This window comes from Nerophis ophidion, linkage group LG14 (genome assembly GCF_033978795.1).
Source record: "Nerophis ophidion isolate RoL-2023_Sa linkage group LG14, RoL_Noph_v1.0, whole genome shotgun sequence".
In the NCBI taxonomy this organism is placed as follows: domain Eukaryota; kingdom Metazoa; phylum Chordata; class Actinopteri; order Syngnathiformes; family Syngnathidae; genus Nerophis; species Nerophis ophidion.
This window is the reverse complement of record NC_084624.1, coordinates 30861290-30888789: the sequence shown is the minus strand read 5'-3', so window position 1 is coordinate 30888789 and position 27500 is coordinate 30861290. Positions and strand designations below refer to the sequence as shown.

The 27500-nt window shown below is 39.4% G+C and overlaps 2 protein-coding genes across 6 annotated transcripts in view; one reads left to right on the top strand and one right to left on the bottom strand.

Annotated features, from left to right (window-relative positions):
- clcn2a (chloride channel, voltage-sensitive 2a) overlaps positions 1-27500 on the bottom strand; it is a 165262-nt gene that overhangs the window by 61602 nt on the left and 76160 nt on the right. For all 4 annotated transcript variants that reach the window (XM_061920376.1, XM_061920373.1, XM_061920375.1 and 1 more), the window contains exon 2: positions 17752-17920. In XM_061920376.1, coding sequence (XP_061776360.1) covers positions 17752-17920 — 169 coding nt within the window. The remainder of the gene's footprint in view (positions 1-17751; positions 17921-27500) is intronic.
- Positions 20070-23515, top strand: LOC133568444 (zona pellucida sperm-binding protein 4-like). 2 transcript variants are annotated; one of them, XM_061920372.1, is made up of 8 exons: positions 20070-20404; positions 20472-20659; positions 20736-20833; positions 22468-22625; positions 22694-22886; positions 22955-23102; positions 23226-23301; positions 23376-23515. In XM_061920372.1, the coding sequence occupies exons 1-8, from the start codon at positions 20113-20115 to the stop codon at positions 23465-23467; spliced, it is 1245 nt and encodes a 414-aa protein (XP_061776356.1). In that variant the 5' UTR covers positions 20070-20112; the 3' UTR covers positions 23468-23515. The 2 variants fall into 2 exon arrangements, with proteins under 2 accessions (XP_061776356.1, XP_061776355.1); XM_061920371.1 differs by having other exon boundaries at positions 20733-20833.

Below are 27500 nucleotides of genomic sequence, written 5' to 3'. Positions count from 1 at the left end.
AAAAATGCACACGTCCGACCGGTAGGAGGCCACGGGGAAGACCCAGGACACGTTGGGAAGACTATGTCTCCCGGCTAACCTGGGAACACCTTGGGATTCTCCAGGAAGAGCTGGACAAACTGGCTGGGAAGACAAGAGTCTGGGCTTCCCTGCTTAGGCTGCTGCCCCCGTGACCCGACCTCAGATAAGCGGAAGAAGTTGGACGGATGGATGGAGTCACCATGGTGACAGTAAATGTTCCTAATTTAAAATTCCCCCATTGTCGCGAACGAGACCTTTCCGACGGTATAACATATGTGGGGTTTCGTTGGCCGGTTTGTCTCGTAGACGTAATAGAAACGTGCGGAACAAGGATAATAATAAAGTTTGAAGTATGAGAAATAATAATATTGGCTGGTTGCTAGCATTGCAGCAGCCCCATAATAATAGTGTTAGTGCTATAGCTACTAATAAACATGGTTTGAGGTCATTAGTTGGTTTTGCAAAGGAGGCGATGATTGGAAACATTTCCAAAATGTTCCAAAACTTGACGTTTTGGAGTATGAGAAAGTGGAAAAGAAAATGAAGCTGCCAATGGCCATTCAAGTATATTACTTACTACACAAGGCATGTGCCTATTGATCGGTCATTAATCCGTATCGGACGATTTTCGTTAAAAAGGATGCGCTCGTCATTGCAGATTAATGCCTTTTAATGCCGATCATATACGCAGATCCACTCTAATTGACACTGAAATTGGATTTATTTCCCCCGCTAACAATTTTGTGTCTCCATACACAGTGTGGAGCCGCTCCCTTAGGATAAAAAAAATCACCTCCAATGTGTGCAAATAAAATGCATTTCTTAGTATCTTAAATACTATTATAATGAAACATTATCAATGGAGGACAAGACGAAACATGTTACACACTGAGACCAACCCAAGAGCAAGCATCCTAACAGCTGAGCTAACTAATAAGTTCGCTTCAGACAACACCAGCGAGAAAGTTCTTTGTAAAGTTTAAGAAGTCAAGCTGGAACCGGTTATTGTGTGCTATTGACTTTGTTTTGCTCAAACATCCAGAATGAGGAACTAAGTTAAGTATTGTGTTGATATTGTTAAACTGTCAATAGCGCTCGCCGCTTGCCATAAAAACATTGCAAAATGTACACTTAATACATGGGATCGGTATCAGTATTGGTACCGGCCGATCTCACTCATGGATGACCGGTATCGGAATTAGCAGCATAAATCCCTGAACGGTACGTCCCTACACTACACAGCGACAGAACCAATGTAGTGTAGCTAGTATAGTGTGGACCATTTTGTGGAGTTAATAAAACACTACGCCGGGAGGTTGCCTACAGCCACAGCTGTTAATGCAATAGTTTTTTGTGTTGTTTTTTTTTACTGTTAGAGCCCCAGTGGGTATTTAAATGTAGTTCTGAAAACTACACACCTGGTGACTCCAGGAGACCTTCATCGTATAACGGGGCGTTAATTAGAGCATTCTTGCTTCATTTAACAATTGAAGTTACGTTTGTATTATTTGATTCATGTTTATTTAGGGTTAAGGCTTGGGCCACTTATAGTAACTACAGAAAGGATCATATTGTGGTGCAAATCTGGATAAAATGGCAGACAAACTGGCGACCACACGTCCTGACTAATGGAAAGTTAAAGGCCTACTGAAATTAGATTTTCTTATTCAAACAGGGATAGCAGGTCCATTTTATGTGTCATACTTGATCATTTCACAATATTGCCATATTTTTGCTGAAAGGGTTTAGTAGAGAACATCGACGATAACGTTTGCAACTTTTGCTCGCTAATAAAAAAGCCCTGCCTTTACCGGAAGTAGTAGACGATCTGCGCGTGACGTCTTGGGTTGTAGGGCTCCTCACATCCTCACATTGTTTACAATCATAGCCAGCAGTAGCTAGAGCTATTCGGACCAAGAAAGCGACAATTTCCCCATTAATTTGAGCGAGGATGAAAGATTCGTGGATGAGGACGTTTAGAGTGAAGTACTAGAAAAAAAAAAAAAGAAAAGGCGACGGCACCAGGCGGCGTTTCAGATGTAATTAGACACATTTACTAGGATAATTCTGGAAGATCCCTTATCTGCTTATTGTTTATTAGTGTTTCAGTGAGATTGTAAAGTCATACCTGAAAGTCGGATGGCTGCGGTGAACGCCAGCGTCTCTCAGAGAAGCCGAGGAGCCAAGATCACAGCTGCCTTTTTGACCTGCAGGATGAGGTCCCACAATCCACTGAAGAGCCGACTTAATATCATAATATTTTCCCATCCAGAAACTTGCTGGTTGACATAGAGAAACATGTTCGCTTGACTGCTCTGTGTTAAAGCTTCACAACAAACAAAGAAACACTGGCCGTGTTTCGGTGCTAAAGGCAGCTGCAATCCACCGCTTTCTACTAACAGCATTATTCTTTATAGTCTCCATTATTAATTGAACAAATTGCAAAAGATTCAGCAACACAGATGTCCAAATTACTGTGTAATTATGCGATAGAAAGAGATTACTTTTAGCCGTGTGTGGTGCTGGGCTAATATGTCTCCTACAACCCGAGACGTCACGCGCACGCGTCATCATACCCGCATCAATCCGCGACGTTTTCAACAAGAAACTCCCCGGAAAATTTAAAATTGTAATTTAGTAAACTAAACCGGCCGTATTGGCATGTGTTGCAATGTTAAGATTTTATCATTGATATATAAACTATCAAGACTGCGTGGTCGGTAGTAGTGGGTTTCAGTAGGCCCACACACAGTTTTTTATCCAGCCTGCGACATGAGTTTGCAAAGTGTCAAAAAATGAGCTGTAATTTTTTTTAATGGAAGGAACTGCTATTCTAAATGTGTCCACCGGATGTCGCAAAAGCAATTCTTTGTATTCCCTGCAGGAGAGAGCACATGACTGTGTCATGTTTGGACAGTACGTATTTGCGCAGCTTACTAGTGATAGTAATGATACAACATGTGGATTGTTACGTTCATGCCTTTATTGTTAAAGTAAGTAACATTTCTAACCAAATAAATGTTTTGGATTATATGTACATTGTGTCTTGTACTTATGACTGGGAACACATGAAATCATTTGTACCCACTTCTAACTTGATATGTGATTAATGAAATGAGTCCAAATTTACAAGTTTTGTTGTAGATGAGGCTACATACAGTATGTACAGAATAAACAACGTGATGCTACTACATCAGTTGAGGAAATGGGTAAATTACAAAACCCAAAACCAGTGAAGTTGGCATGTTGTGTAAATCGTAAATAAAAACAGAATACATTGATTTACAATACATGGACGCCCCTGCTTATTTCAGCAAGACAATGCCAAGCCACATTCTGCACATGTTACAACAGCGCGGGTTTGTTGTAAAAGAGTGCGGGTACTAGACGGGCCTGCCTGTAGTGCAGACCTGTGCTCCATTGAAAATGTGTGGTGCATTATTAAGCCTAAAATAACACAAGGGAGACCCCGGACTGTTGAAGAACTTAAGCTGTACATCAAGCAAGAATGGGAAAGAATTCCACCTGAAAAACTTCAAAAATTCCCAAACGTTTACTGAGTGTTGTTAAAAGGAAAGGCCATGTAACACAGTGGTAAAAATGCCCCTGTGCCAACTTTTTTGCAATGTGATGCTACCATTAAATTCTAAGTTAATGAATATTTGCAAAAAAAAAATGTTTATCAGTTCCAACATTAAATATATTTTCTTTGCAGTGTATTCAATTGAATATAAGTTGAAAAGGATTTGCAAATCTTCGTATTCTGTGTTTATTTACTATTTACACAATGTGCCGACTTCACTGGTTTTGGGTTTTGTACATTAATAACACCTTATAATTTAATTCTGATATTATTACCATTCATTTCATCTTCTGACAGATTAAAAATGAACACAAATAGGAGCATTTTGAAACGCAATCTAATCTATTTGACTGATGCACATTATCACATAATGTATTCAGCAAGTATACATAACAACAAATGAAGATAGATTGTTGTACATTAGCAGAATGTGTTTGGTATATTTTTAAACAAAAAAACAATCTGAAGTGGTCTTTCTTTTTAAGTTATCATACCATGATTTTATCAATACGGCACACTTGGGGAATAGACTAAAATGAGTTTGACACCACTGTCTTAACGTACAATCCCGCAGATACACAAGCTGGTATCCGTTACATCAGACCTGGACAAATTAAGGGGGGGCGCCGGACATTCCAAAATCCTTTTTTTAGATCTTTAAGATGGAAACTGTAGCTGCCATTATGATGTGCAGTGATGTTTTCAAATGACCGTAAGTCTTGAACTATACAAAGTATTTCAATGGTTGGAATCTGCGCTTTTTGTATGATATACGAGTTACTATGGTCATCTAAGTCACAGCAGCTCAGACGAGGCACCAAGCTGTGTGGGTGGGGAGCGTTTCCACAGAGTTTTTCCAGAGCGGCCAGCCTGAAATGCCGGTGTCAGGGACAGACGCAGAAAGAGATTTTTACAACAAAGTTCTAAAGTTTAGTAATATATCAGATACAATCTGACATCACAAGGACAAAGATAAGACCTTCTGGAGGAAAGTTCTGTGGTCAGATGAAACTAAAATTTAGCTGTTTGGCCACACTACCCAGCAATATGTTTGGAGGAGAAAAGGCGAGGCTTTAATCCCAGGAGCACCATTCTTACCGTCAAGCATGGTGGTGGTAGTATTATGCTCTGGGCCTGTTTTGCTGGAACTGGTTCTTTACAGAGAGTAAATGGGACAATGAAAAAGGAGGATTACCTCCAAATTCTTCAGAACAACCTTAAATCATCAGGTTGGGTCTTGGGTGCAGTTGGGTGTTCCAACAGGACATTGACCCCAAACACACGTCAAAAGTGGTAAAGGAATGGTTAAATCAGGCTAGAATTAAGGTTTTAGAATGGCCTTCCCAAAGTCCTGACTTAAACGTGTGGACAATGCTGAAGAAGCAAGTCCATGTCAGAAAACCAACACATTTAGCTGAACTGCACCAATTTTGTCAAGAGGAGTGGTCAAAAATTCAACCAGAAGCTTGCCAGAAACTTGTGGATGGCTACCAAAAGCACCTTATTGCAGTGAAACTTGCCAAAGGACATGTAACCAAATATCAACATTGCTGTATGTATACTTTTGACCAAGCAGATTTGGTCATATTTTCCGTAGACCCATAATAAATTCGTAAAAGCACTGAGCGCCGGGACGGAGAGGCTTTGCAGTGTCTTGGCTGGGTGAGCAGGTGTCGGACACCTCAGTCACCTTGGACGTATTCTCGCTCATCCATTCGGACTGGACACTGGCTGAGAGTGGAGTCGGCTGTCTTGGTTGCTTTGTTGGGTCTCCTCCTGTCTCTGGCCAATGCTCCCTCCACCCAATCCAATCCAATCCAATCCACTTTATTTATATAGCACATTTAAACAACAATACATTTTCCAAAGTGCTGCACAGCCATGTTAAAAATAATATTATGCTCCACCAATGACTGAATAAAACTAAAAATTTATAAAAATAAAACCAATAAAAACAATATAAAAACAAATATGATTAAAAACTATTTTAAAAGGTAAAATCAATTAAAACAGTAAAATAAAAATCAAAGTGTATAAAAACACAGAGGACAACAGAGGACCCGCTCGACAACTCACGTAGTGTTAAAAGCCAAAGAATAAAAGTGGGTCTTAAGACGAGACTTAAAACACTCCACTGTGGAAGCAGTTTGAACATGGAGCGGCAGAGTGTTCCAGAGCTTAGGGCCGACCACAGAGAAGGCCCTGTCTCCCCTGGTCTTAAGTCTGGTCTTGGGCACCATGAGCTGGAGCTGGCTCTCGGACCTCAGAGCGCGCGCAGGGATGTAAATTTGGATGAGGTCCGAGATATATTGAGGTGCCAGTCCATGTAAAGATTTAAAAACAAACAGCCAGCGGACGATGGCGTGGAACACCGCAGAGGCCACCACAGTAGATATGTTTCTTTTACTTTTTATTTATAGCTGTATGTAAAAGTGTCTGGTTGTATCTGCTGCTTTAATGTCCTGTGTTCTTTGATGTTTGAGGTTTCCCTCTTACTACTATGGCCATGAGTTGTTTTTTTCCCTTGGCCTCAGTCTGCACCCCCTCTCCAGGGCCCAGGCTAAGACCGATTTTTTCTATTTTATTTTAATCTTCTATTTTTTTCTCCCCCCCCCACCCTTGTTTACCTGTATCTCATCTTTTTTGTAAGGGGCGCTGGAAGCCGGCAGACCCGTCAGCGATCCTGTTCTGTCTCCCTGTAATGTTTGTCTGCTCTTGAATGGGATTGTGCTGAAAATTTTAATTTTCCTGAAAGAACTATCCTGACGGAATAAATAAAGTACTGTCTAATCTAATAAAATAACTAAACATCATGAATGTTTTTGTGACCAACAAGTATGTGCTCCAATCACTCTATCACAAAAAAAATAAGATTTGTAGAAATTTTTAGAAACTCAAGACAGCCATGAGAATATGTCCTTCACAAGTGTATGTGTGACAATCTGTCACTTTATTTCTGTTAATTTTTGTGTTTTTGTATTTACTTCCTGTTCCGTGCTCTTACTTTGTTGTATTTCCTGTTTTATTCACGAGCACTGTTTTTCTCTTTTCGTTGATTGGCAGTGGTTCACACCTGCTGTCAATCAAGCTACTGCCTATTTATGTTTCACTCGAGCACTCCTCAGTGCTCGAAGAAAATATCATGTTGAGAACGTTACTTTGCACGACTGCTTTATGTTTATTTGTTTTTTTTATGAGTTCTGAATTAAATTCCTCTTACCTTCACTCAACTCTCCTGGATTCTTGCATACTCGGGAACACACAACAGCAGACATGCGAGTTCCTAACAGTATGCAAACTTTTGACAATGAGTGTATATCAGATTGTAGGTGGGGTTTTTTTACCCATCGCGTTCATATTTCGCTGTGTTTGTTGCATTTTCTCTGCGTTTCGCTTGATTGTAAACTATGTTTATCAAGAAGGGGTGTGACTTTCAGATGTTGTCAATATTCGACGCAAAAAGCGCATGCACTTTTTACGTCAGATGAAAAGAGCACAGCTCCCTCTGTCCATTCTCACCACATTCTAATCGCAAAAGGTCTTCAGCGACTCCTCCCACCCCCACTAAGGACTGTTTTCACTGCTGGACTCGAGACAGAGGTTCAACCTCTGTAGCAGAACCAACAGCTTCCTCTCTCAGGCCATAAGACTCTTGAACAGATCGGGCTCCAGTACTCTGGAATGCCCTCCCGGTAACAGTTCGAGATGCCACCTCAGTAGAAGCATTTAAGTCTCACCTTAAAACTCATTTGTATACTCTAGCTGTTAAATAGACTCCCTTTTTAGACCAGTTGATCTGCTGTTTCTTTTCTTTTTCTCCTACGTCCCACTCTCCCTTGTGGAGGGGCTCCGGTCCGATCCGGTGGCCATGGACTATGTACTGGCTGTCCAGAGTCGGGACCCAGGATGGACTGTGTATCGGCTTGGGACATCCCTGTGCTGCTGATCCGCCTCCCCTTGGGATGGTTTCCTGCTGGCTCCGCTGTGAACGGGACTCTCGCTGTTGTGTTGGATCCGGTTTGGACTGGACTCTCGGGGCTGTGTTGGATCCATTATGAATTGAACTTTCACAGTATCATGTTAGACCCGCTCGACATTTATTGCTTTCATCCTCTCCAAGGTTCTCATAGTCATCATTGTCACCGACGTCCCATTGGGTGTGAGTTTTCCTTGCCCTTTTATGGGTCTACCGAGGATGTCGTAGTGGTTTGTGTTGTGGTTTGTGCAGCCCTTTGAGACACTAGTGATTTAGGGCTATATAAGTAAACGTTGATTGATTGATTGATAATAATCCACTCAATTCCCCCCCAAAACGGATTAACTCGCTGGAATATAAAGCCAATATAACATACATCCATAAACGTGGATGCATGTATAAAAGTGCAATATATTTATCTGTACTGTAATCTTTTTATTTATAGCTGCACCTTATTGCTCTTTTATCCTGCACTTCCATGATCTAATGCAACAAAATGTCATTGTTATCTGTACTGTAAAGTTCAAATTTGAATGACAATAAAAAAGGAAGTCTAGTCGAATATTCAGTGTTTTATCATTCATAGTTAATATTGTAAATACCACATTCTTTATTTTCATGTACATTCTAGGTGTCTCATTCAGTAAAAAAAATGTAAAATTCCATTTCTGTCATAACGTTTTTAGCATTCAATCAGGCATTATTGTGAGGTTTTGTATTAGTGTTCCTAAAATTAGATATACTGGCCCCCAGACAAATGTTTTCCTCTAAATTTGGCCCCCCGCATTAAAATAATTGCCCAGGCCTGCGTTACATAGAACATTAATGACTAGGTCACTATGGCGTCAAAGGAACTGTCCATGGCAGACCTGGGCAAATTAAGGCCCAGGTGCCAGATGCGGCCCGTTAAGCCTTTCAATCTGGCACGCCGGACATTCCCAAATATTTTTTTTAGATCTTTAAGATGGAAACTGTAGCTGCCAGTATGATGTGCTGTGATGTTTTCTAATGACCGTAAGTCTTGAACTATACAAAGTATTTCAATGGTTGGAATCTGCGCTTACGGATAATATACCAGTTACTATGGTAATCTAATTAGTTACTATGGTAATCTAATTAGTTACTATGGTCATCTAATTAGTTACGATGGTAATCTACGTCACAGCAGCTCAGACGAGGCACCAAGCAGTGTGGGCGGGGAGCATTTCCACAGACGCGGAAGGAGATTTTCACAACAAAGTTCTAAACCTTAGTGATATATCAGATACATCAGATTGTAGGTGGGTTTATTTTCTACCTTTCGCATTCATATTTCACTGTTTGTTACATTTTTTTCGCGTTTCACTTGATTGTAAAATGTTGATCGAAAGAGGGCGTGACATTCATATTTTGTCAATATTCCGTGTTTTATCGTTCATAGAAAAATTTAAAATTCCATTACGTTTTTTAAGGCGGTCTGTCATAACGTTTTTAGCATTCAATCAAATATTATAGTGAAGTTTTGTATTAGTGTCCCTAAAAATATTTATACCGGCCCCCCAGACACATTGTTTTCTCTAAAAGTGGCCCCCGAGTCAAAATAATTGCCCAGGCCTGGTCCATGGTGTCCATGAACCTAACTAACGAACAAATATGCAAACTCAAGTCGGTCTGTGCTTGAATGGCATTCTAGCTTGTTTGTGTCACATAACATCAGTTGACAGACAGAAAGAGCCTGAATGGGGACGAGGACACCGGCAGAGAGGTATTCGGGTCACGATGGGAGGCAGCTTGCCTCCCCCCAGGGATGTGGGACGCAACTCATTGCATGAGAAGCCACGCTGCCCTACAGTCAGGCCACCTGCTGCATGGCAGGTTTCCCACACTGAACGTGCAGACACACTCAGTGGGTACATGTACAAGTTCCTTCTGATAGTACCTCACACTCCACTGGAAGATGAGGGATGTGTGCAGTATGAGAACGATTTACCGCAGGACGTTTCAAGACAAAAAAGGAGCTGGTGCATGGTTTTAGCACCACACAAAGAGTGCAGAGTCGTACGCGTGGGCTGCCCTCGTCCCAAAAGCTGCAGCTCTGGTTACTCATCAAAGTGCACAAACGTACAGTAGTCCAGCCTCCACAAAGATGTCGTTCCCACACACAAACTTCCACAGTCAAATGTTGCTCATCTTACCTAACAACAGACGCAACAGCTGAGGTGCCCTCAAGCCTCCTGAAGCAACAGTCTAAAAATACAACGTGTCCAGACCACAAATCAGTTTTTGGCCAGGCTGGTGATGGTTTTAAATGGCGCCCATAAAAACAAATGGGTTGTGGGGAGGCTTTGATTTAGAGAGACGTTCGCCTGCGGCACAATCTATCCATCCTGCTTGAATCAGATCACTGGACACAAGGGCAAACAGACAGATCAAGCTGTCACTTATGGGAAAGTACACCTGTGGAGAAGCATGTCATTATTGATAGGAACGCTTCAACTACAGCGTTAGTGTCCAAAGTAGGGCTGGGCGATATATCAATATGTACGATATATCGCGGGTTTGTGTCTGTGCGATATAGAAAATGACTATATCGTAATATTCGAATATACGTTCTCACGCAGGACTTGTAGCTGCGGGCGTACACTTCAGGCTCTCCTCGCTCTTTTCTGTCTCTCATTCTCATAGAAAAGCCGGCGCACATTCTTACATACGTCACAAACTGTCACGTCACACGTCACATACACGCCCTCGCAGAGCAGAGAGGTAGCGGCGTGGCTAACGTTAGCTGCTAACGTAGACGTACGAGAGAGAGATGGTGCGGATCTGGTAACAAATGAAGGAAGACTTAATTCCCAATAAAAACAGCAGGGTTCCCATCGTCTGGCGGTGGTTTGGCTTCAAGTGGGAATATGTCGAACAGACAACCGTAATTTGTCAAGTGTGGGGGGGAAAAAGCGTTGCTATAAAAAGTAGCATTACTGCTAATATGTAGCATCATTTGAAAAGTCACTCGCAAGAGAATAAAGAGAATTTTATAACCTTAGTAACATACCACATAGTGAAGGACGAATACTATTTGATTTCCTATTATGCAGCTCATTTTTATTTGACACTTAAAATGTCTCTGACAATCTTGCAATTTATGTTTTGGAAATTACTTGAATGTTTGTGCCATTGCTTAATAACTTTAATAAATACACTTTTGGTCAATTGACTTAGTTGTGATTTCCCTCTCTGCATGAAAGTTTAAAAGTAGCATATATTAAGGCTGTATGAAGAAGAATGTTTTAATGTAAACATATAGAATCATCATACTGCTGTGATAATATGCATCAAGTTTTCATTTATGGCTAAGGCCAAATAACGTAATATATATCATATATCGCGATATGGCCTAAAAATATCGCAATATTGCCCAGCCCTAGTCCAAAGGGTGGTCTGGGGGCCATTTCTGTGCCCAATATGTATTTTTATAGGCCTGTGGTTTACATCCATCCATTTCCTACTGCTCGTCTCTTTTTGGGTAGCAGGGGTACTGGAGCCTATCCCAGCTGCACATGGGAGGAAGGCGGCGTACACCCTGGACAAGTCGCCACCTCATCGCAGGGCCAACACAAATAGACGGACAACATTCACACTCACATTCACACACTAGGGCCAATTTAGTGTTTCTAATCAACCTATCCCCAGGTGCATGTCTTTGGAGGTGGGAGGAAGCCGAAGTACCCGGAGAGAACCCGAGTTGTCACGGGGAGAACATACAGACTCCACACAGAGAGATCCCAAGGCGAGGATCGAACCCAGGACCTTTGTATTGCGAGGCACCCGTACTAACCCTATCACCTCCGTGCTGCCCAGCCTGTGGTTTATACCCCAAAATGCATTAAATTAGGGACTAATAAAATACTAATTTTTATTCTTTCTTATTTACGTTATTTAATTTTAGTATGTCTTGAACTACTGTATTTTCCAGACTATAAGGCGCACTTAAAATCTTTTTTTTCTTCCTCAAAACTTGACAGTGCACCTTATAACCCAGTGCGCCTAATGTACGGCATGATTTTGGTTTTGCTCATCGACTTCAAAGCTATTTTATTTGGTACATGGTGAAATGATAAGTATGACCAGTAGATGGCAGTCAAACATAAGAGATATGTGTAGATTGCACCATGATGGCAGTCACATACAAGAGATAGTGTACACTGCAATATGATTCAAGTAAACAACGCCAACATTTTATATGAATATAGTACATATTTGTAATATTTTGTATTGTGGAATGTTAAAATAAAGCTTGATCAAAATAAATTGCTCAGAGAACAATGGTAGGCATGAAAAGCATTAACCTCATGACAGACTTACGTTGTTATTACATTTAAGTGGAGTAGTTATTTTTTTTAAGCAACACCTAAACACCATTATTGAATTCCTAAATTAAGTTTATGAGTCATGACGCAGTAAGTTAAATGATGCGGACATGTTTGGTACTGGATAGATATCCCTTTGCCCTGGACACTTTGCATGTGTAAGTATTATGCAACAACAATTTCTTATACTTGTTTATATTGACAAATGTGGTGTTTCAGACTGTACAATTGTTCAATTCATGTCTAGCTTGTGTGCTACTTTGTGCATAGCTGTTGTGTAGCTGCTAGGTCCTGTTAGCCTATGGCCTACCATGTTTTTCTTTTGAAAATAACTTCACTAAATTACAAGAAAAAAAAGACCATGTGTGACATTAAGATGTCAACTGGTTGTCCAGCTTTGCACAAGTAAACACTCTCCAAGATTGCTGATATTTACATTTATATAACATTACACTACATTTTAGGTGCGAGCCGATATCATTCGATACTTGTTTTTTGCTGAAATCGGAACACCCCGACTTATCAACCCAGACAAGTTTAATGTGCATGCCGACAGAAAGGATGATACAGTATATCATAATTCATCTGATAATCCTTAATTTTTTTACTTGTTGCACTAGATAGGACATATTTTCATCAATAATGATGGCAACATCAGGTCCTTATTTCATGTTTAAAATGTGTGGCGCATTATGAGGCGTAAAATACCACCAAGATTACCCCAGACTGTTGAACATTTTAAACTGTACATAAAGCAAGAATGGGAAAGAATTCCACCTGAAACGCTTCAAAAATTGGTCTCCTCAGTTCCCAAATGTTTACTAAGTGTTGTTAAAAGGAAAGGCCATGTAACACAGTGGTAAAAATGCCCCTTTGCCAACTTTTTTGCAATGTGTTGCTGCCATTAAATTCTAAGTTAATGATTATTTGCAAAAGAAAAATGTTGTTTCTCAGTTCGGACATTAAATATCTTGTACTTGCAGTCTATTCAATTGGATATAAGTCAAAAAGGATTTGCAAATCATTGTATTCTGCTTTTATTTACGACAAGGGATAAGTGGTAGAAAATGGATGGATGGATGGATGGATAAATGGGTCGTTTAAGTCAAAATGAAGGGGTGAAACGCATCCCTAGTTAAGACAACTTTGATTAAGGTTTCTGTCACGAGACTTTTTTCCATATTGTCTATGCGCATATTTCCATAAAAGTGTTTGTTTGATTAAGAGAATGACCTGACCCAGCTAATCCGGTGAATTCACCAGATTATCATTGTCACTAAGTAAGAAGGCTGAAGTGGTGCCACTTTCTTGTCTGATCATAAAAAAATGCACAAAATATTCTGACGGATGAGGTCGCTGCACAAACAACACAACACCTGCAATAGAACACGTTCAGCAGAGCAAATATCCCTGGCATACACACAACACACACACACACGACACACACACACACACACACACACACACACACACACACACACACACACACACACACACACACACACACACACACACACACACACACACACGAGGAGACAATAGACCAGCCAGAAGAAGGGTCTGTCCTTGTCGGACAACTGAGACAGGCTGCTTAGCTGGAGGTCATTGCTCAGATCAGTCGCATCTAATCTTGGTCACATCTCTCTCTCAGGTAGCTCGCCTCTGCTCTACTTTAGTAAGATATCGTACGCCCACAGGCTGGTGTTTTTTACACCACCTTCCCTCACAACAGTGTAAAAAAAATACATTAAATTAAATATAAAAAAAAAAATATATATATATATATATATATATATATATATATATATATATATATGTACATACACACACACATATATATCTATATATGTACATATATATGTATATGTATACATATACATATATACATACATATATATGTATATATACATATATATACATATACATATATGTGTACATATATATATATATATATATATATATATATATATATATATATATATATATATATTACCTACTCAGTGGCCTAGTGGTTAAAGTGTCCGCCCTGAGATCGGTAGGGTGGGAGTTCAAACCCTGGCCGAGTCATACCAAAGACTATAAAAAAAATGGGACCCATTGCCACACTGCTTGGCACTCAGCATCAAGGGTTGGAATTGGGGGTTAAATCACCATAAATGGGTCGAATGCAGAAGACAAATTTCACCACACCTAGTGTGTGTGTGACAATCATTGGTACTTTAACTTTAACTTACTTAACTTTAATATATATATATATATATATATATATATATATATATATATATATATATATATATATATATATATATACATATATATATATATATATATATATATATATATATATATATATATACACATATACATATATATACATATATATATATATATATACATATATATATATATATATATATATATATATATATATATACATATATATATATATATATATATATATATATATATATATATATATATATATATATATATATAACCGTATTTCCTTGAATTGCCGCCAAGGCGCTAATTAATTTATAACCTCTTCTCACCCCTGTGCTTACCAAAGGCATGCGGTAAAAGTAAGCATGTGCTAAGTAATTTAAAACCTCTTCTGACTCCTGCGCTTACCAAAGGCATGCAGTAAAAATTTGTGTGTGATGTAAGGATACCATCATGAAAAGCACATTTAATAAAAAAAAAAAATGTTATTATGGTCTTACCTTTATGTAACGCATGTGTCAAATACATACATACATTTATGGAGACTATTAGGCTCTTGCCTTTCTATTTACTCTTTGCGCGCTTCCTAGTCACGTGACCGCCACAGTCCAATCAGCTGTAGTTGTATGCCGGTAGCAGGAAGTGACTGGTATGCTCTTGCTCTATTGACTCTTTGGGAACTTAGTGCTCTCTCCCTGTCACGTGACGAGGAAGAGCGTACCCTCTCCCTTGTCACGTGACGAGGGAGTTCCCACGTGCCAACTCCAGCGTGCCCTGCCTGTCTGTCGGACCGTCGGCTCCACAGGTATATTAATAAAACATAGCTGCTTACTGTTCTTTTTAGCATACCTGTATTCAATTGCTTGGACCTTAAATTCTACTGAATAGCTCTTAATCTTCTTTCCTTAATGCGATTTCAAATTACCGGTATTGAAATAAGCCTCCTCCATTTTGAAAATGATGACAGGGGTAGTGTCACTCGTGACGTCACGAGTTGGACCCGGCGGTAATACTAAACATGCGCTAATTATTTTGCGAAGTGAGTTTGACCCGGCAGTAATTCAAGGCAGGCGCATACTATATGCCCTACGGCAAGTCAAGGAAATACGTTATATATATACAAACCCCGTTTCAATATGAGTTGGGAAATTGTGTTAAATGTAAATATAAACAGAATACAATGATTTGTAAATCCTTTTCAACCCATATTCAGTTGAATATGCTACAAAGACAACATATTTGATGTTCAAACTGATAAACTTTTTTTTTGAGCAAATAATCATTAACTTTAGAATTTGATGCCAGCAACACGTGACAAAGAAGTTGGGAAAGGTGGTAATAAATACTGATAAAGTTGAGGAATGCTCATCAAACACGTATTTGGAACATCCCACAGGTGTGCAGGCTAACTGGGAACAGGTGGGTGCCATGATTGGGTATAAAAACAGCTTCCCAAAAAATGCTCAGTTTTTCACAAGAAAGGATGGGGCGAGGTGCACCCCTTTGTCCACAACTTTGTGAGCAAATAGTCAAACAGTTAAAGAACCACGTTTCTCAAAGTGCAATTGCAAGAAATTTAGGGATTTCAACATCTACGGTCCATTATATCATCAAAAGGTCCAGAGAATCTGGAGAAATCAATCCACGTAAGCGGCATGGCCAGAAACCAACATTGAATGACCGTGACCTTTGATCCCTCAGACGGCACTGTATCAAAAACCAACATTAACCTCTAAAGGACATCACCACATGGGCTTCAGGAACACTTCAGAAAACCACTGTCAATAAATACAGTTCCTCGCTACATCTGTAAGTGCAAGTTAAAGCTCTACTATGCAAAGCGAAAGCCATTTATCAACAACATCCAGAAACGTCGCCGGCTTCTCTGGGCCCGAGATCATCTAAGATGGACTGATGCAAAGTGGAAAAGTGTTCTGTGGTCCGACGAGTCTACATTTCTAATTGTTTTTGGAAATATTCGACATTGTGTCATCCTGACCAAAGTGGAAGCGAACCATCCAGACGGTTATCGACGCAAAGTTCAAAAGCCAGCATAAGTGATGGTATGGGGGTGCATTAGTGCCCAAGGCATGGGTAACTTACACATCTGTGAAGGCACAATTAATGCTGAAAGGTACATACAGGTTTTGGAACAACATATGCTGCCATCTAAGCGCCGTCTTTTTCATGGACGCCCCTGCTTATTTCAGCAAGACAATGCCCAGCCACATTCAGCACGTGTTACAACAGTGTGGCTTCGTCAAAAAAGAGTGCGGGTACTCTCCTGCAGTCCAGACCTGTCTCCCATCGAAAATGTGTGGCGCATTATGAAGTGTAAAATACGACAGCGGAGACCCCGGACTGTTGAACGACTGAAGCTCTACATAAAACAAGAATGGGAAAGAATTCCACTTTAAAAGCTTCAACAATTAGTTTCCTCAGTTCCCAAACGTTTATTGAGTGTTGTTAAAAGAAAAGGGGATGTAATACACTGGTGAACATGCCGTTTTCCAACTACTTTGGCACGTGTTGCAGCCTTGAAATTGTAAGTTAATTATTATTTGCAAAAAAAAAATTAAATTTATCAGTTTGAACATCAAATATCTTGTCTTTGTTGCGCATTCAATTGAATATGGGTTGAAAAGGATTTGCAAATCATTGTATTCCGTTTATATTTACATCTAACACAATTTCCCAACTCATATGGAAAAGGGGTTTATATATATATATATATATATATATATATATATATATATATATATATATATATATATATATATATATATATATACACATATATATATATACATATATACACAAGCGAATGTAAGTCATACTTGGTCAACAGCCATACATGTCACACTGACATTGGCCGTAAAAACAACTTTAACACTGTTACAAATATGCGCCAAACTGTGAACCCACAGCAAAGAAGAATGACAATCACATTTCGGGAGAACATCCGCACCGTAACACAACATAAACACAACAGAACAAATACCCAGAACCCCTTGCAGGACTAACTCTTCCGGTACGCTACAATATACATTAGGCGCTCTGGGTTATAAGGCGCAATGTCGATTTTTGAGAAAATGAAAGGATTTTAAGTGCGCCTTGTAGTCCGAAAAATACGGTAAGCATTTTCAAGCAGAACATGGCTAAATGAACAAAAAAATATTAATACTACAGCAGTATAGGCCACAAAAGAAGACCAACACAATCAGAGCACACTGCTCAGTATCAGGGACACTAATTGGCTAAGTCTCAGGCAGCATTACTTTGTTGGATTTAAAGGACTGGAAAGTTGACTAAAGGGTGTTATTTAATGTGTTGAAGGCTTTAATTATGTTGAAATGGATGTAAAGATATTAATATTCTGATGCTGCAGATATTATTATTTTTTTTTTTTTACACTTAATGATTCTGGAAATGAATTTATTGTGGTCATGTATGGAACCAATTACCATGAGAAACAAGGGACGGCTCAGGGCCCACACGCTAACATTCTAACTACCAATGGCTGCATGCCAATACCTGTGACTTCTGACCCTAAAATCAAGCATCTGACCGAACATAAAAAAAATATTTTTAAGATGACTCACACTGGCACTTTGCACACGGGTCTTTCCCGTACTCCTGGAAGTCTACGGCGCGACTCCGGACGCTGGTGTTCCGCCGCAGTCCTCCGCCATTCCGTACGCCGCCATCCCGTAGACGAGCAGCTTCCTCCTTGGCGTAAACACCCAGGTCCTGGGTGTAGCGCCCATACATCTGGATGTGTGAGAGAGGTTTGACACCTTTATTAATACACAGGAAAAAATTGACTTGCAAACATATTACTTCCCAAAATAATAATTACTTTTAACCATCCAGGGATTTTCTTCATGAAATGACATATATAACCACGAGTGGCACTACACTCTCTTGTATAGCTCGGTTGGTAGAGCGGCCGTGCCAGCAACTTGAGGGTTGCAGGTTCGATCCCCGCTTCCGCCATCCTAGTCACTGCCGTTGTGTCCTTGGGCAAGACACTTTACCCACCTGCTCCCAGTGCCACCCACACTGGTTTAAATGTAAAACTTAGCTATTGGGTTTCACTATGTAATGCGCTTTGAGTCACTAGAGAAAAAGCGCTATATAAATATAATTCACTTCACACTTCACTTCACTATTTTTTGTTGCATTACTGAAGGAGTCTGACTTTTTCTACCAAAAAAATGAAAGTATGTGGAGGCAATTTCGATATTTTTGTATTATGTAAAGAAAAATATTAAAAAAGAGACATTATAGACTGTGTATTTAAAGAAACATACATATTAACTTAAAAACGCATTAGTATCAACATTTCAGCTTTTTCTCACTATAGCACATAATGTCTTTTTTCTTTTTTGTCTTACATTTTTTACTGTTGTTTTTGTGTTGGATTTTATCTAGACAATATGTGGCGGGCCAACAAAACTCAAATGGTCCCCGGGCCACACTTTGGACACACCTCTATTATTGCATTTAAATAAAATACTTTATATTAACGAGGGTTGCAGCAATCGATTATTCAGAAATGTTTGATTAATTGAGTAATTGGATAAAACATTTTATAGCTCGAATGTACATTTCAGTAAAAAAAAAAGTTTAAATAAGCAGCAATTCTTCTGTTTGACTTTTTTTTTTGTTTAATAAATGCATGTCGTCAACATTGAAATTGCACTTTTGAAATTTATGCTTTGATAACAATAAAATATAAAAAAAAATGTTATCTGCTGCACACTAATGCAGTGGTTGCAGACACTATGTCCATGTTTTTAAAGTTCTGAGCATTCCATGTGGTCCAAATTTTAGAATGTTTTATCAGTTACACTAAATACATTATTAAATAAAGCAACAGAATATAATTATTTCTAATCAAATTGATCTATTTAATTGATTAATCATGCAACTCTTAAATGTGCAAATAAGTTTTTGTAATTTATTGTCATTTACACAACTTCAAAAATTCTCCCTAAGCATTCCAATCTGCGCTTTCTAATTCATAGTTTGTATTTTCAACATTAAAAATTGGGAATAGTTATGTCCAAAATGTCACAAAAATATAAATATTCCAAAATGGAAATACAATTACATTTATGTGATTTGTATAGCACTTTTTCTGTGGGGGCTTTTTTGGGCCCCTAAGTGTGAATTTTTCCTGATAGAACCTTAGAGTCCAGGGTATGATTGTCTGTTTTTAAGTACTTTAGTTTACCTTTTAAATTGAACTCAAACCTAGACTGCACAGTTATTGTTATTTTCGGATGGACCTAATATCAAACAATAAACATACTTCTAGTTTATTGAACTATTCTTATATCTCATAAAAATGTGCAAATTTAGAAAAAAACAGGGTTAAATCTTAGTTGCTCCCAAATGCACAATGTGGATCAAAAGCAAATTATTATTTTTTTCGGCATGAGAGCATTAAATTAGGTTAAAATTAAATAACATTTTGTCAAAGATTCTGAGATGCTTAAGTTGAACTTTAAACATTTCTGGAAAATGCAAGGGTCAAATCAAAACTTTGACATGCCTATTTATATTTAAACAATATTTTATATCAATTTTCTGTATAAAATCCTTAAAGAATTACAAAAATGTCCTGGTGACACAAGAAAATACACAAAACAATGACATTCAAACACACTCAAAAATGGTCTGGAAAAACCTCATCTTTGAATAAGTAGTCACACAATGACTACAAAACAAAAAAACAAAAAACTAAAAAAATATATATATATATATATATATGTATATATTTAATTGTGCACCTGTCAACCCCCGACGAACAACTCCACAGGGCTGCCATCTGATTGACTCCTAACGATGAGAGGCGGAGCTCCCAGCCAACTTGGCAGCCATCAATTATGTATAAAAGCCTGTCTCTGAGGACTAAGCCCTTGTAGCCAAAGTCTGGAGTGGTTGCATGCACCATTATGGCGCTTTCTGGCTGTCCTTTTGGTGTGTTGGTGGCGATTGTAGTCGTGTTAGCCGGTGATGTTGCTGTGGCTCAGCGTCAGTACACCGGAGCGCTGAATAAATATGACTCTCTTGCACGGCTGCCTCAGCAACCAACAAAAGTCTCCCATCCACCTGAGGGTCATTTTGACAGATGCCAAGTGGAGCAGCGTGAGAGGATCCTGTGCGGCAGCCCAGAGATCACCAACCAACAGTGTGCAGAGATCAACTGCTGCCATGATGGAAGGCAGTGCTACTACAGCAAAGCGGGTAAAGTCTTGGCATTTTTGTAACTTTCCAGACAAATCTTAACTTTGTATTTTTTATTTCCTGCCAGTGACCGTGCAGTGTACTAAAGACGGACAGTTTGTGGTGGTGGTTGCTCGGGAGTCCACTTCGCCCCCTGTGGATGTGAATTCCGTCAGCCTGCTGGAAACCAACGATCCCTCATGTAGTGCGGTTGATGTCAGCTCCACTTTCGCCATCTTTCAGTTTGCCATGACCCTGTGTGGCACTACGGTCAAGGTAGGTGGGGAGTTTAGATTAAGTCATATTTTAGCTCGAAATATAACCATTGTCTTTTTGCAATGTTTCCCAGCAGGAGGAAGATGGTTATGTGGTTTATGAGAACCACATGTCGTCGTCATATGATGTGGGAATCGGCCCCAGAGGCTCCATCACCAGGGACAGCCATTTTGAGTGAGTAAATGAACATTGTGTTGCAATGGATGGTTAGAAATAAGATGGCTAATGTGTAGCATCAGCGGTATGGTCAATTGTTTTAAATGCCTTGAAATATCCTTAATTTTAGAATCTGACAAATGCTCAGGCATGATTATTGGTTGCTAAGTCCTGCCTGTGCACCTTCCTTGCAATAATGGCAGCCATGTTTTTCAACCAGTCCCCTAAAAGTGAAGCTTGTATTTTGGAAAGTACATTGCTTTGTGGGAAGTGTGGTCAATCTGGTTCATGGTGGGTCAACTTTAGGGAGGGGAGGCAATATTAATGACTTCAGGATTTTTCTCGACTTTTGGAGAGGGTGAAGTGTGTTATGATTTGCAATCTGGAAACTTGCAGAATGGAACATATTGCAAACTGATGCAGTTATTAAAGTAACTGGAGAGCAGTTTTTGTGCCAAAGCAGCAACACATTTAAATGTTAAAGATTAAAATATCAGTCTTGAATTTTCTTAAGTCATCAGAGCTACGTTGAAAAGGTGGTAACTAATCAGTCCACTGCACTTAAGTTTTCTAGAACAGTGGTCTGTGACATTTGCTACCGGCCACAGAAACATTAGGTTTATAAACGACTACATTTTCTAACTTAACTTTCCCCTGTCCCATGAGGCACTTCAATAAGCTTGTTTACGGATACAATCAAACTCCTCATAGGAATTTTCCTTTTTTTTATAACTTTGACATGGTACAATGCACATTAATGAACATAAAAACTATAAATGTGACAGATTGTAGCCAAAGGCTGATTTCCATCTGCATCTCATTGCAAAGAAACAAAGGGCACCCACTAATTCAGCGTTCTAGTGAGTTGTCTTTCATGCACTTTTGCTGTATTTATCTGGCACAAGTAGAAAGCCAGTCCCTGAAAATAATGCCTACATTCTTTCACACATTTTATGGCTTAACTACATGGTCCCAGGCACACCAGTCATCAGTCAAGACCATTGAGTGTCTTTATAACCGTGCCTTGAAAGTCCTAGACAAGAGTATATACCATATCATCTTTGCCAAATTTGAACCAAATACAATATTTTAGTTTTACCAATTTTATTTTGTTGCATACAGTCAAACTGTTTTTTAAATGCTTTGATTACTCTGCAAGGCAATTACAAGACTGCAAAGTGGTACCAGAGCAATGTCAAAAGGCAACTGTTGCGTTCCATTCCGTAGAACATCTTTTCAATAAAAGGACCACAACTATGGAGCTCTTTACCTGACACTTTGAAAAATATATCTGCACTTGTCACTTTAAAAAAAAAATTATGGCTAGTTGAGCAGCAATTGTGTTCCCATGTTTAGTTTTTACTAATTGTTTTTTATCTAGTCTTCACTTTGTGGTATTGGCTTTTATCTAGTTTTCAATTTGTCTTTCTCTAAACTAATTGTTGTCTTCCTGTTTTAATGTTGGATCTGTGGTGTAAATTAGCTTTGGCTACAAACACTGATGCATACATTTGATAACTGTTTCAAATGTCTTTTTGTATCTGTCCCTATTTCAAATAAACCTTATTTAAACCAGTCTGTGGTGAAAAAGTTGGAAACCACTGTTCTAGAATATAGCATACAATGAACTGGGCTCTTCTCCCTGCCATTAGGTTGCTCTTCCAGTGTAGATACTTGGGCACCGCCGTGGAGGCTCTAATCATGGAGGTAAACACTATTCCCCCACCTGGGTCAGTCGCTGCTGCTGGAGACCTCAGAGTGGAGCTCAGACTGGGTAATGGAGTGTGTCTCTCAAAGGGCTGTGTGGAGGGTGAGTACTACAGTCTTTTAAAAGTTGTGTTTGGTCAACGCATCAAAATTCCACTACTCTCTTTCCAGAAGAGGCAGCGTACAGCTCCTTCTACACCGCAACAGACTACCCAGTCACCAAAGTGCTGAGGGACCCAGTGTATGTTGAGGTGCGCATTCTCGAGAAGGCAGACCCCAACATAATCTTGAACCTGGAGCACTGCTGGGCCACAACAACCCCTAATCCTCAGAGCCTGCCCCAGTGGGATATCCTCGTAAATGGGTATGTCTGTTTTCCACTTGGCACATTTTCCCTTGATTTTAATATAAGGATGCACTTTGTCTGTGCAGTTGTCCCTACCATGATGACCACTACCAGACCACTTTGGTGCCTGTGCATGGATCCTCCGGCCTTCGATACCCAAGCCATTATAAACGTTTCATCTTCAAGATGTTCTCCTTTGTGGATCAAAGCACCTTCAGCCCTCAGAAAGATAGGGTAATGCAACTGTAATATTCGTATTACCAAGAAAAAGATCAATGACATTAGATGTGTAGTTGACAGATTTCCTTGCTTGAATACCTAGTGTTGCAGTAGATCTTAACTCTGTAACCTCCCCAGGTCTTCATCCACTGTTCCACAGCCGTGTGCTATGAAAGTAGCACACACTCTTGTGAACAACCGTGCCGTAGACAACGTGAGTAACTGATGTGAAATAAGCCTCAATGTTTCATTGTCCAAGAAGTTGAGAATTATGTCCCATCGTCACAGGTCGTTCTCTGGCTGTAGTGAATAAGTCTCAGAACCAGGGGGCTTTGGTATCAAGCCATGAGGTGATTCTGACTCCGCCTTGGAAAAGATAACTTACTGCAAGCTGGTCATGACTTTTAATAAAGGCTTGCTGAAAAGCACTCTGTTGCAATGTGACGTTTCTAATGTGAAGGTGACCGCCTTGTGTGCAAAAGCACTAAAAGAACTCCTTTCTGGAAATAAGTGGATGGTTCTGCCAGTCTATGCTTATTATAAAGGCACTGTACAGAGCAGGGGTATCCAACATAGTCTTAGGAGTTAATTTCCATAAAGCTAAACTTCTCCTCTCACCCTTTTTATATTCCTGAGAACCAGTAACTGCTGCAGTAGACATTCTGATTTTGGTCTAGTGTCATTACATGGGTGCCCTGCTGCTTTAAGGACTTTCTGGTACAAAAAATAATCTAAGATCTCTGGCAGTAAAGAATCTGATGCTAAAATAAGATTCTTGTAGTTCTCCAACCTAACTGAACATGACCTGAAATGGAACCATGAATACTGGATACTAAGGTTGTATAAATTTTCTTCAGTACTACATTGCCTCTAAAAGTACTGGTCCATTGTGGCATTGCTGATTTACGAGCATGTTCGGCAGCATACAATCATGGAGTACTTGAAAGCACAGTGTAGACAAAAGGGAGAATGGAAGCATTATGGCTTAAAAACTAACCATAAAGTTACATTTAGAGGTCTGCTGCAATGAAATGATTGATTTAGCTTGTATTTTTTTTTTTTTCATTTGGTGCTCCTTGTGAAAAGTGTGTGGACATGTACACTATAGCAGGGAACTTCCCCGGGTAAAATTTGAGTTTCCACCTAAAACTTACCCAGGTAGATTTAGTTCTTTTGGAGTTCCTCCTATCCAGGTGAGACTTTTCCAACTGACCAGGAACCTATTTGGTGGCGGGCTGTGCTATCGAACACTGATTGGAATATTGGGCTTTCCTAAACCCGCGACCGCCATTGGAATATTTGTGGCGACTATTTCTTGTGTATTTTTATTACAACCAACTTGACAGAGAATAAAAGGTGCTTTCAAAATGCACAAACTTGTGGGGCATTTGTGTTGATCGCTAATCAGTGGAACTATTTTGGAGTGTTTTACTCAGCTGTAGCCTTTAAACCAGAGGTCACCAACGCAGTGCCCGCGGGCACCAGGTAGCCCGCTGGCCTGTTCTAAAAATAGCTCAAAAGCAGCACTTAGCAGTGAGCTGCCTCTATTTTTAAAATTGTATTTACTAGCAAGCTGGTCTCTCTTTACTTGACATTTTTAAATCTAAAAGAGACAAAACTCAGAATTTGAAAATCCATGAAAATATTTTAAAGACTTTGTCTTCACTTGTTTAAATTTTTTTTTTTTTACTTTGCTTGACTTTCAAGACATTTTAGAGAAATACAAGCTTAATGATTTTAGGATTTTTAAACAACTTTTTGAATTCCTTCTCTCCTGAAAATTTTAATCAATGTTTAAGTAAATTAGTTTTATTATAAAAAATACATTTTAATTTAATTCATTTTAGCTTGTTTTTTCGACAAATTTGTGAAACATTTCTTCAAACTTAATTTAAAACAAATTTAAGTTTGCCACAATTTAAATTAGCTAGTTTTTCTTTTATTCGGTAGGATTTTTAATTTTAAAGATTCGAAATGGAAGATAAACTGTTTAAAAATTGAATTTTCTTTTTTTTCGTATTCTCTCCCCTTTTTAAACCATTCAAGATGTGTGGTTTTTTTTTAATATATTCTCTACAAAAAACCCGTAAAAGGAAAAAAAAAATGTACGACAATGACTGACAGAAATACACTAAGTGTGTATCAAACTGGTAGCCCTTCGCATTAATCAGTACCCAAGAATATCTCTTGGTTTCAAAAAGGTTGACCCCTGCTTTAAACTATATGCAGTTTTATAAACTTCGTTTCGATACGAGAAGTGGACGGTCTCTTTTATACTTATTTACGGAGTATAGAGCCGGACTTGAAGCGGTGATCACAGCTGCTTACGACTGACTTTGTTGGATAAATGTGGAAAAAAATAAGACTACACATGTGAAACAAAGGTAAAAAAACATCAAATATTTACTTTATCCCATAATTTAAAAGTCACACTCCATTTGTGTAGTTAACCTCAACCTGTTGGCGGGCGAAATACGGCCTCTGGGCCTCGAGTTTGACACCTGTGACTTAGAGGAACGGTTGCAGACTGTGTGTCAGGGCTGTACAGTGCAAACAATTTACTTGCATTTGCGACTAAAAATAGGTTGCGCAACGAGAAATTAAAAAGCACTCTTGGGAATATTGGTTGAAACCCTTTAGTTCTCATTTTGCTCCTAAAATAAAACCATAAATGTGGATCAAATGGAGTAAGATGGGTGGAAGAGAAACTTTTTACTTGAGACCATAGATGCATAGGCGCCGATCCCGTGAAGGCTATGGGGCCCGAGCACTCATAGACAATGCTGAGCACCCACGTGGGATTGATGGCAAATTCTTTCTCACCACCAAGCAAAAACCGTGCATGCTCAGAAAAGTAGCTTCAGAAAACCACTGTCAGTAACTACAGTTGGTCGTTGCATCTGTAAGAGCAAGTTAAAACTCTACTATGCAAAGTGAAAGCCATTTATCAACAACACCCACAAACGTCGCCGGCTTCGCTGGGCCCGAGCTCATTTAAGATGGACTGACGCAAAGTAAAAAAGTGTTCTTTGGTCTGACGAGTCTACAATTCAAATTGTTTTTGGAAACTGTGGACGTTGTGTCCTCCGGACCAAAGAGGGAAAAAAAACATCCGGTTTGTTATAGGCGCAAAGTTCAAAAGTCAGCATCTGATGGTATGGGGGCGTATTAGTGCCCAAGACACGGGTAACTTACACATCTGTAAAGGCACCATTAATGCTGAAAGGTACATACAGGTTTTGGAGCAACATATGTTGCCATCCAAGCAACGTTATCATGGACTTATTTCAGCAAGACAATGCCAAGCCATGTGTTACAACAGCATGGCTTCATAGTAAAAGAGTGTGGGTACTAGACTGGCCTGCTAGACTAGTCCAGACCTGTCTCCCATTGAAAATGTGTGGCACATTATGAAACGTGAAAAACCACAACGGAGACCTCAGACTGTTGAACAACTTAAGCTGTACATTAAGCAAGAATGACAAAGGATTCCACCTGAAAAGCTTAAAGGGGAACATTATCACCAAACCTATGCAAGCATCAATATATACCTTGATGTAGCAGAAAAAAGACCATGTATTTTTTTAACCGATTTCCGAACTCTAAATGGGTGAATTTTGGCGAATTAAACGGCTTTCTGTTTATCGGTCTTGTAGCGATGTCAGAACGTGACGTCACCAAGGTAATACACCCGCCATTTTCATTTTCACATTACAAACACCAGGTCTCAGCTCTGTTATTTTCCGTTTTTTCGACTATTTTTTGGAACTTTGGAGACATCATGCCTCGTCGGTGTGTTGTCGGAGGGTGTAACAACACTAACAGGGAGGGATTCGAGTTGCACCACTGGCAAGAAATCTGTCGCCAGACCCCCATTGAATGTACCAAAGTGTCTTCACATTTGACCGGCGATGCTAAGACAGACATGGCACAGAGATGTATGGATAACCTGCAGATGCATTTGCAACGATTAAGTCAACGAAATCACAAAGGTAAGTTTTGTTGTTGTTGACTTATGTGCTAATCAGACAGATTTGGTTGCAGCATGACTGCCAGCTAATCGATGCTAACATGCTACGCTAATTGATGCTAACATGCTATGCAGCCCTTTGAGACACTAGTGATTTAGGGCTATATAAGTAAACATTGATTGATTGATTGATTGATATTTACGCTAGCTGTATGTACATTTGAAACTAGATACCCACATTTAATGCGAAACAAACACTTACCACTCGACGGATTTAAGTTGCTCCAGTGTCACAAGATGCGCGAAAGTCCTGATCGTTTGGTCCGCACGTTTTACTGGCGATGCTAATAAGGCAGCCATGCTATGGGCCACTTCATTAAGTACACCCATGCTATGGCCAAATAGCGTCAATAGCTATTCGCTCAATGGCTTCAGTTTTTTCT

Coding starts and splice junctions, on each gene's coding strand:
- LOC133568444 (XM_061920371.1), top strand. CDS start 20,113: ATGGCGCTTTCTGGCTGTCCTTTTGGTGTGTTGGTGGCGATTGTAGTC. Junction 20,660..20,732: donor TGTGTGGCACTACGGTCAAG/GTAGGTGGGGAG, acceptor AATGTTTCCCAG/CAGGAGGAAGATGGTTATGT. Junction 20,834..22,467: donor ACCAGGGACAGCCATTTTGA/GTGAGTAAATGA, acceptor CCCTGCCATTAG/GTTGCTCTTCCAGTGTAGAT.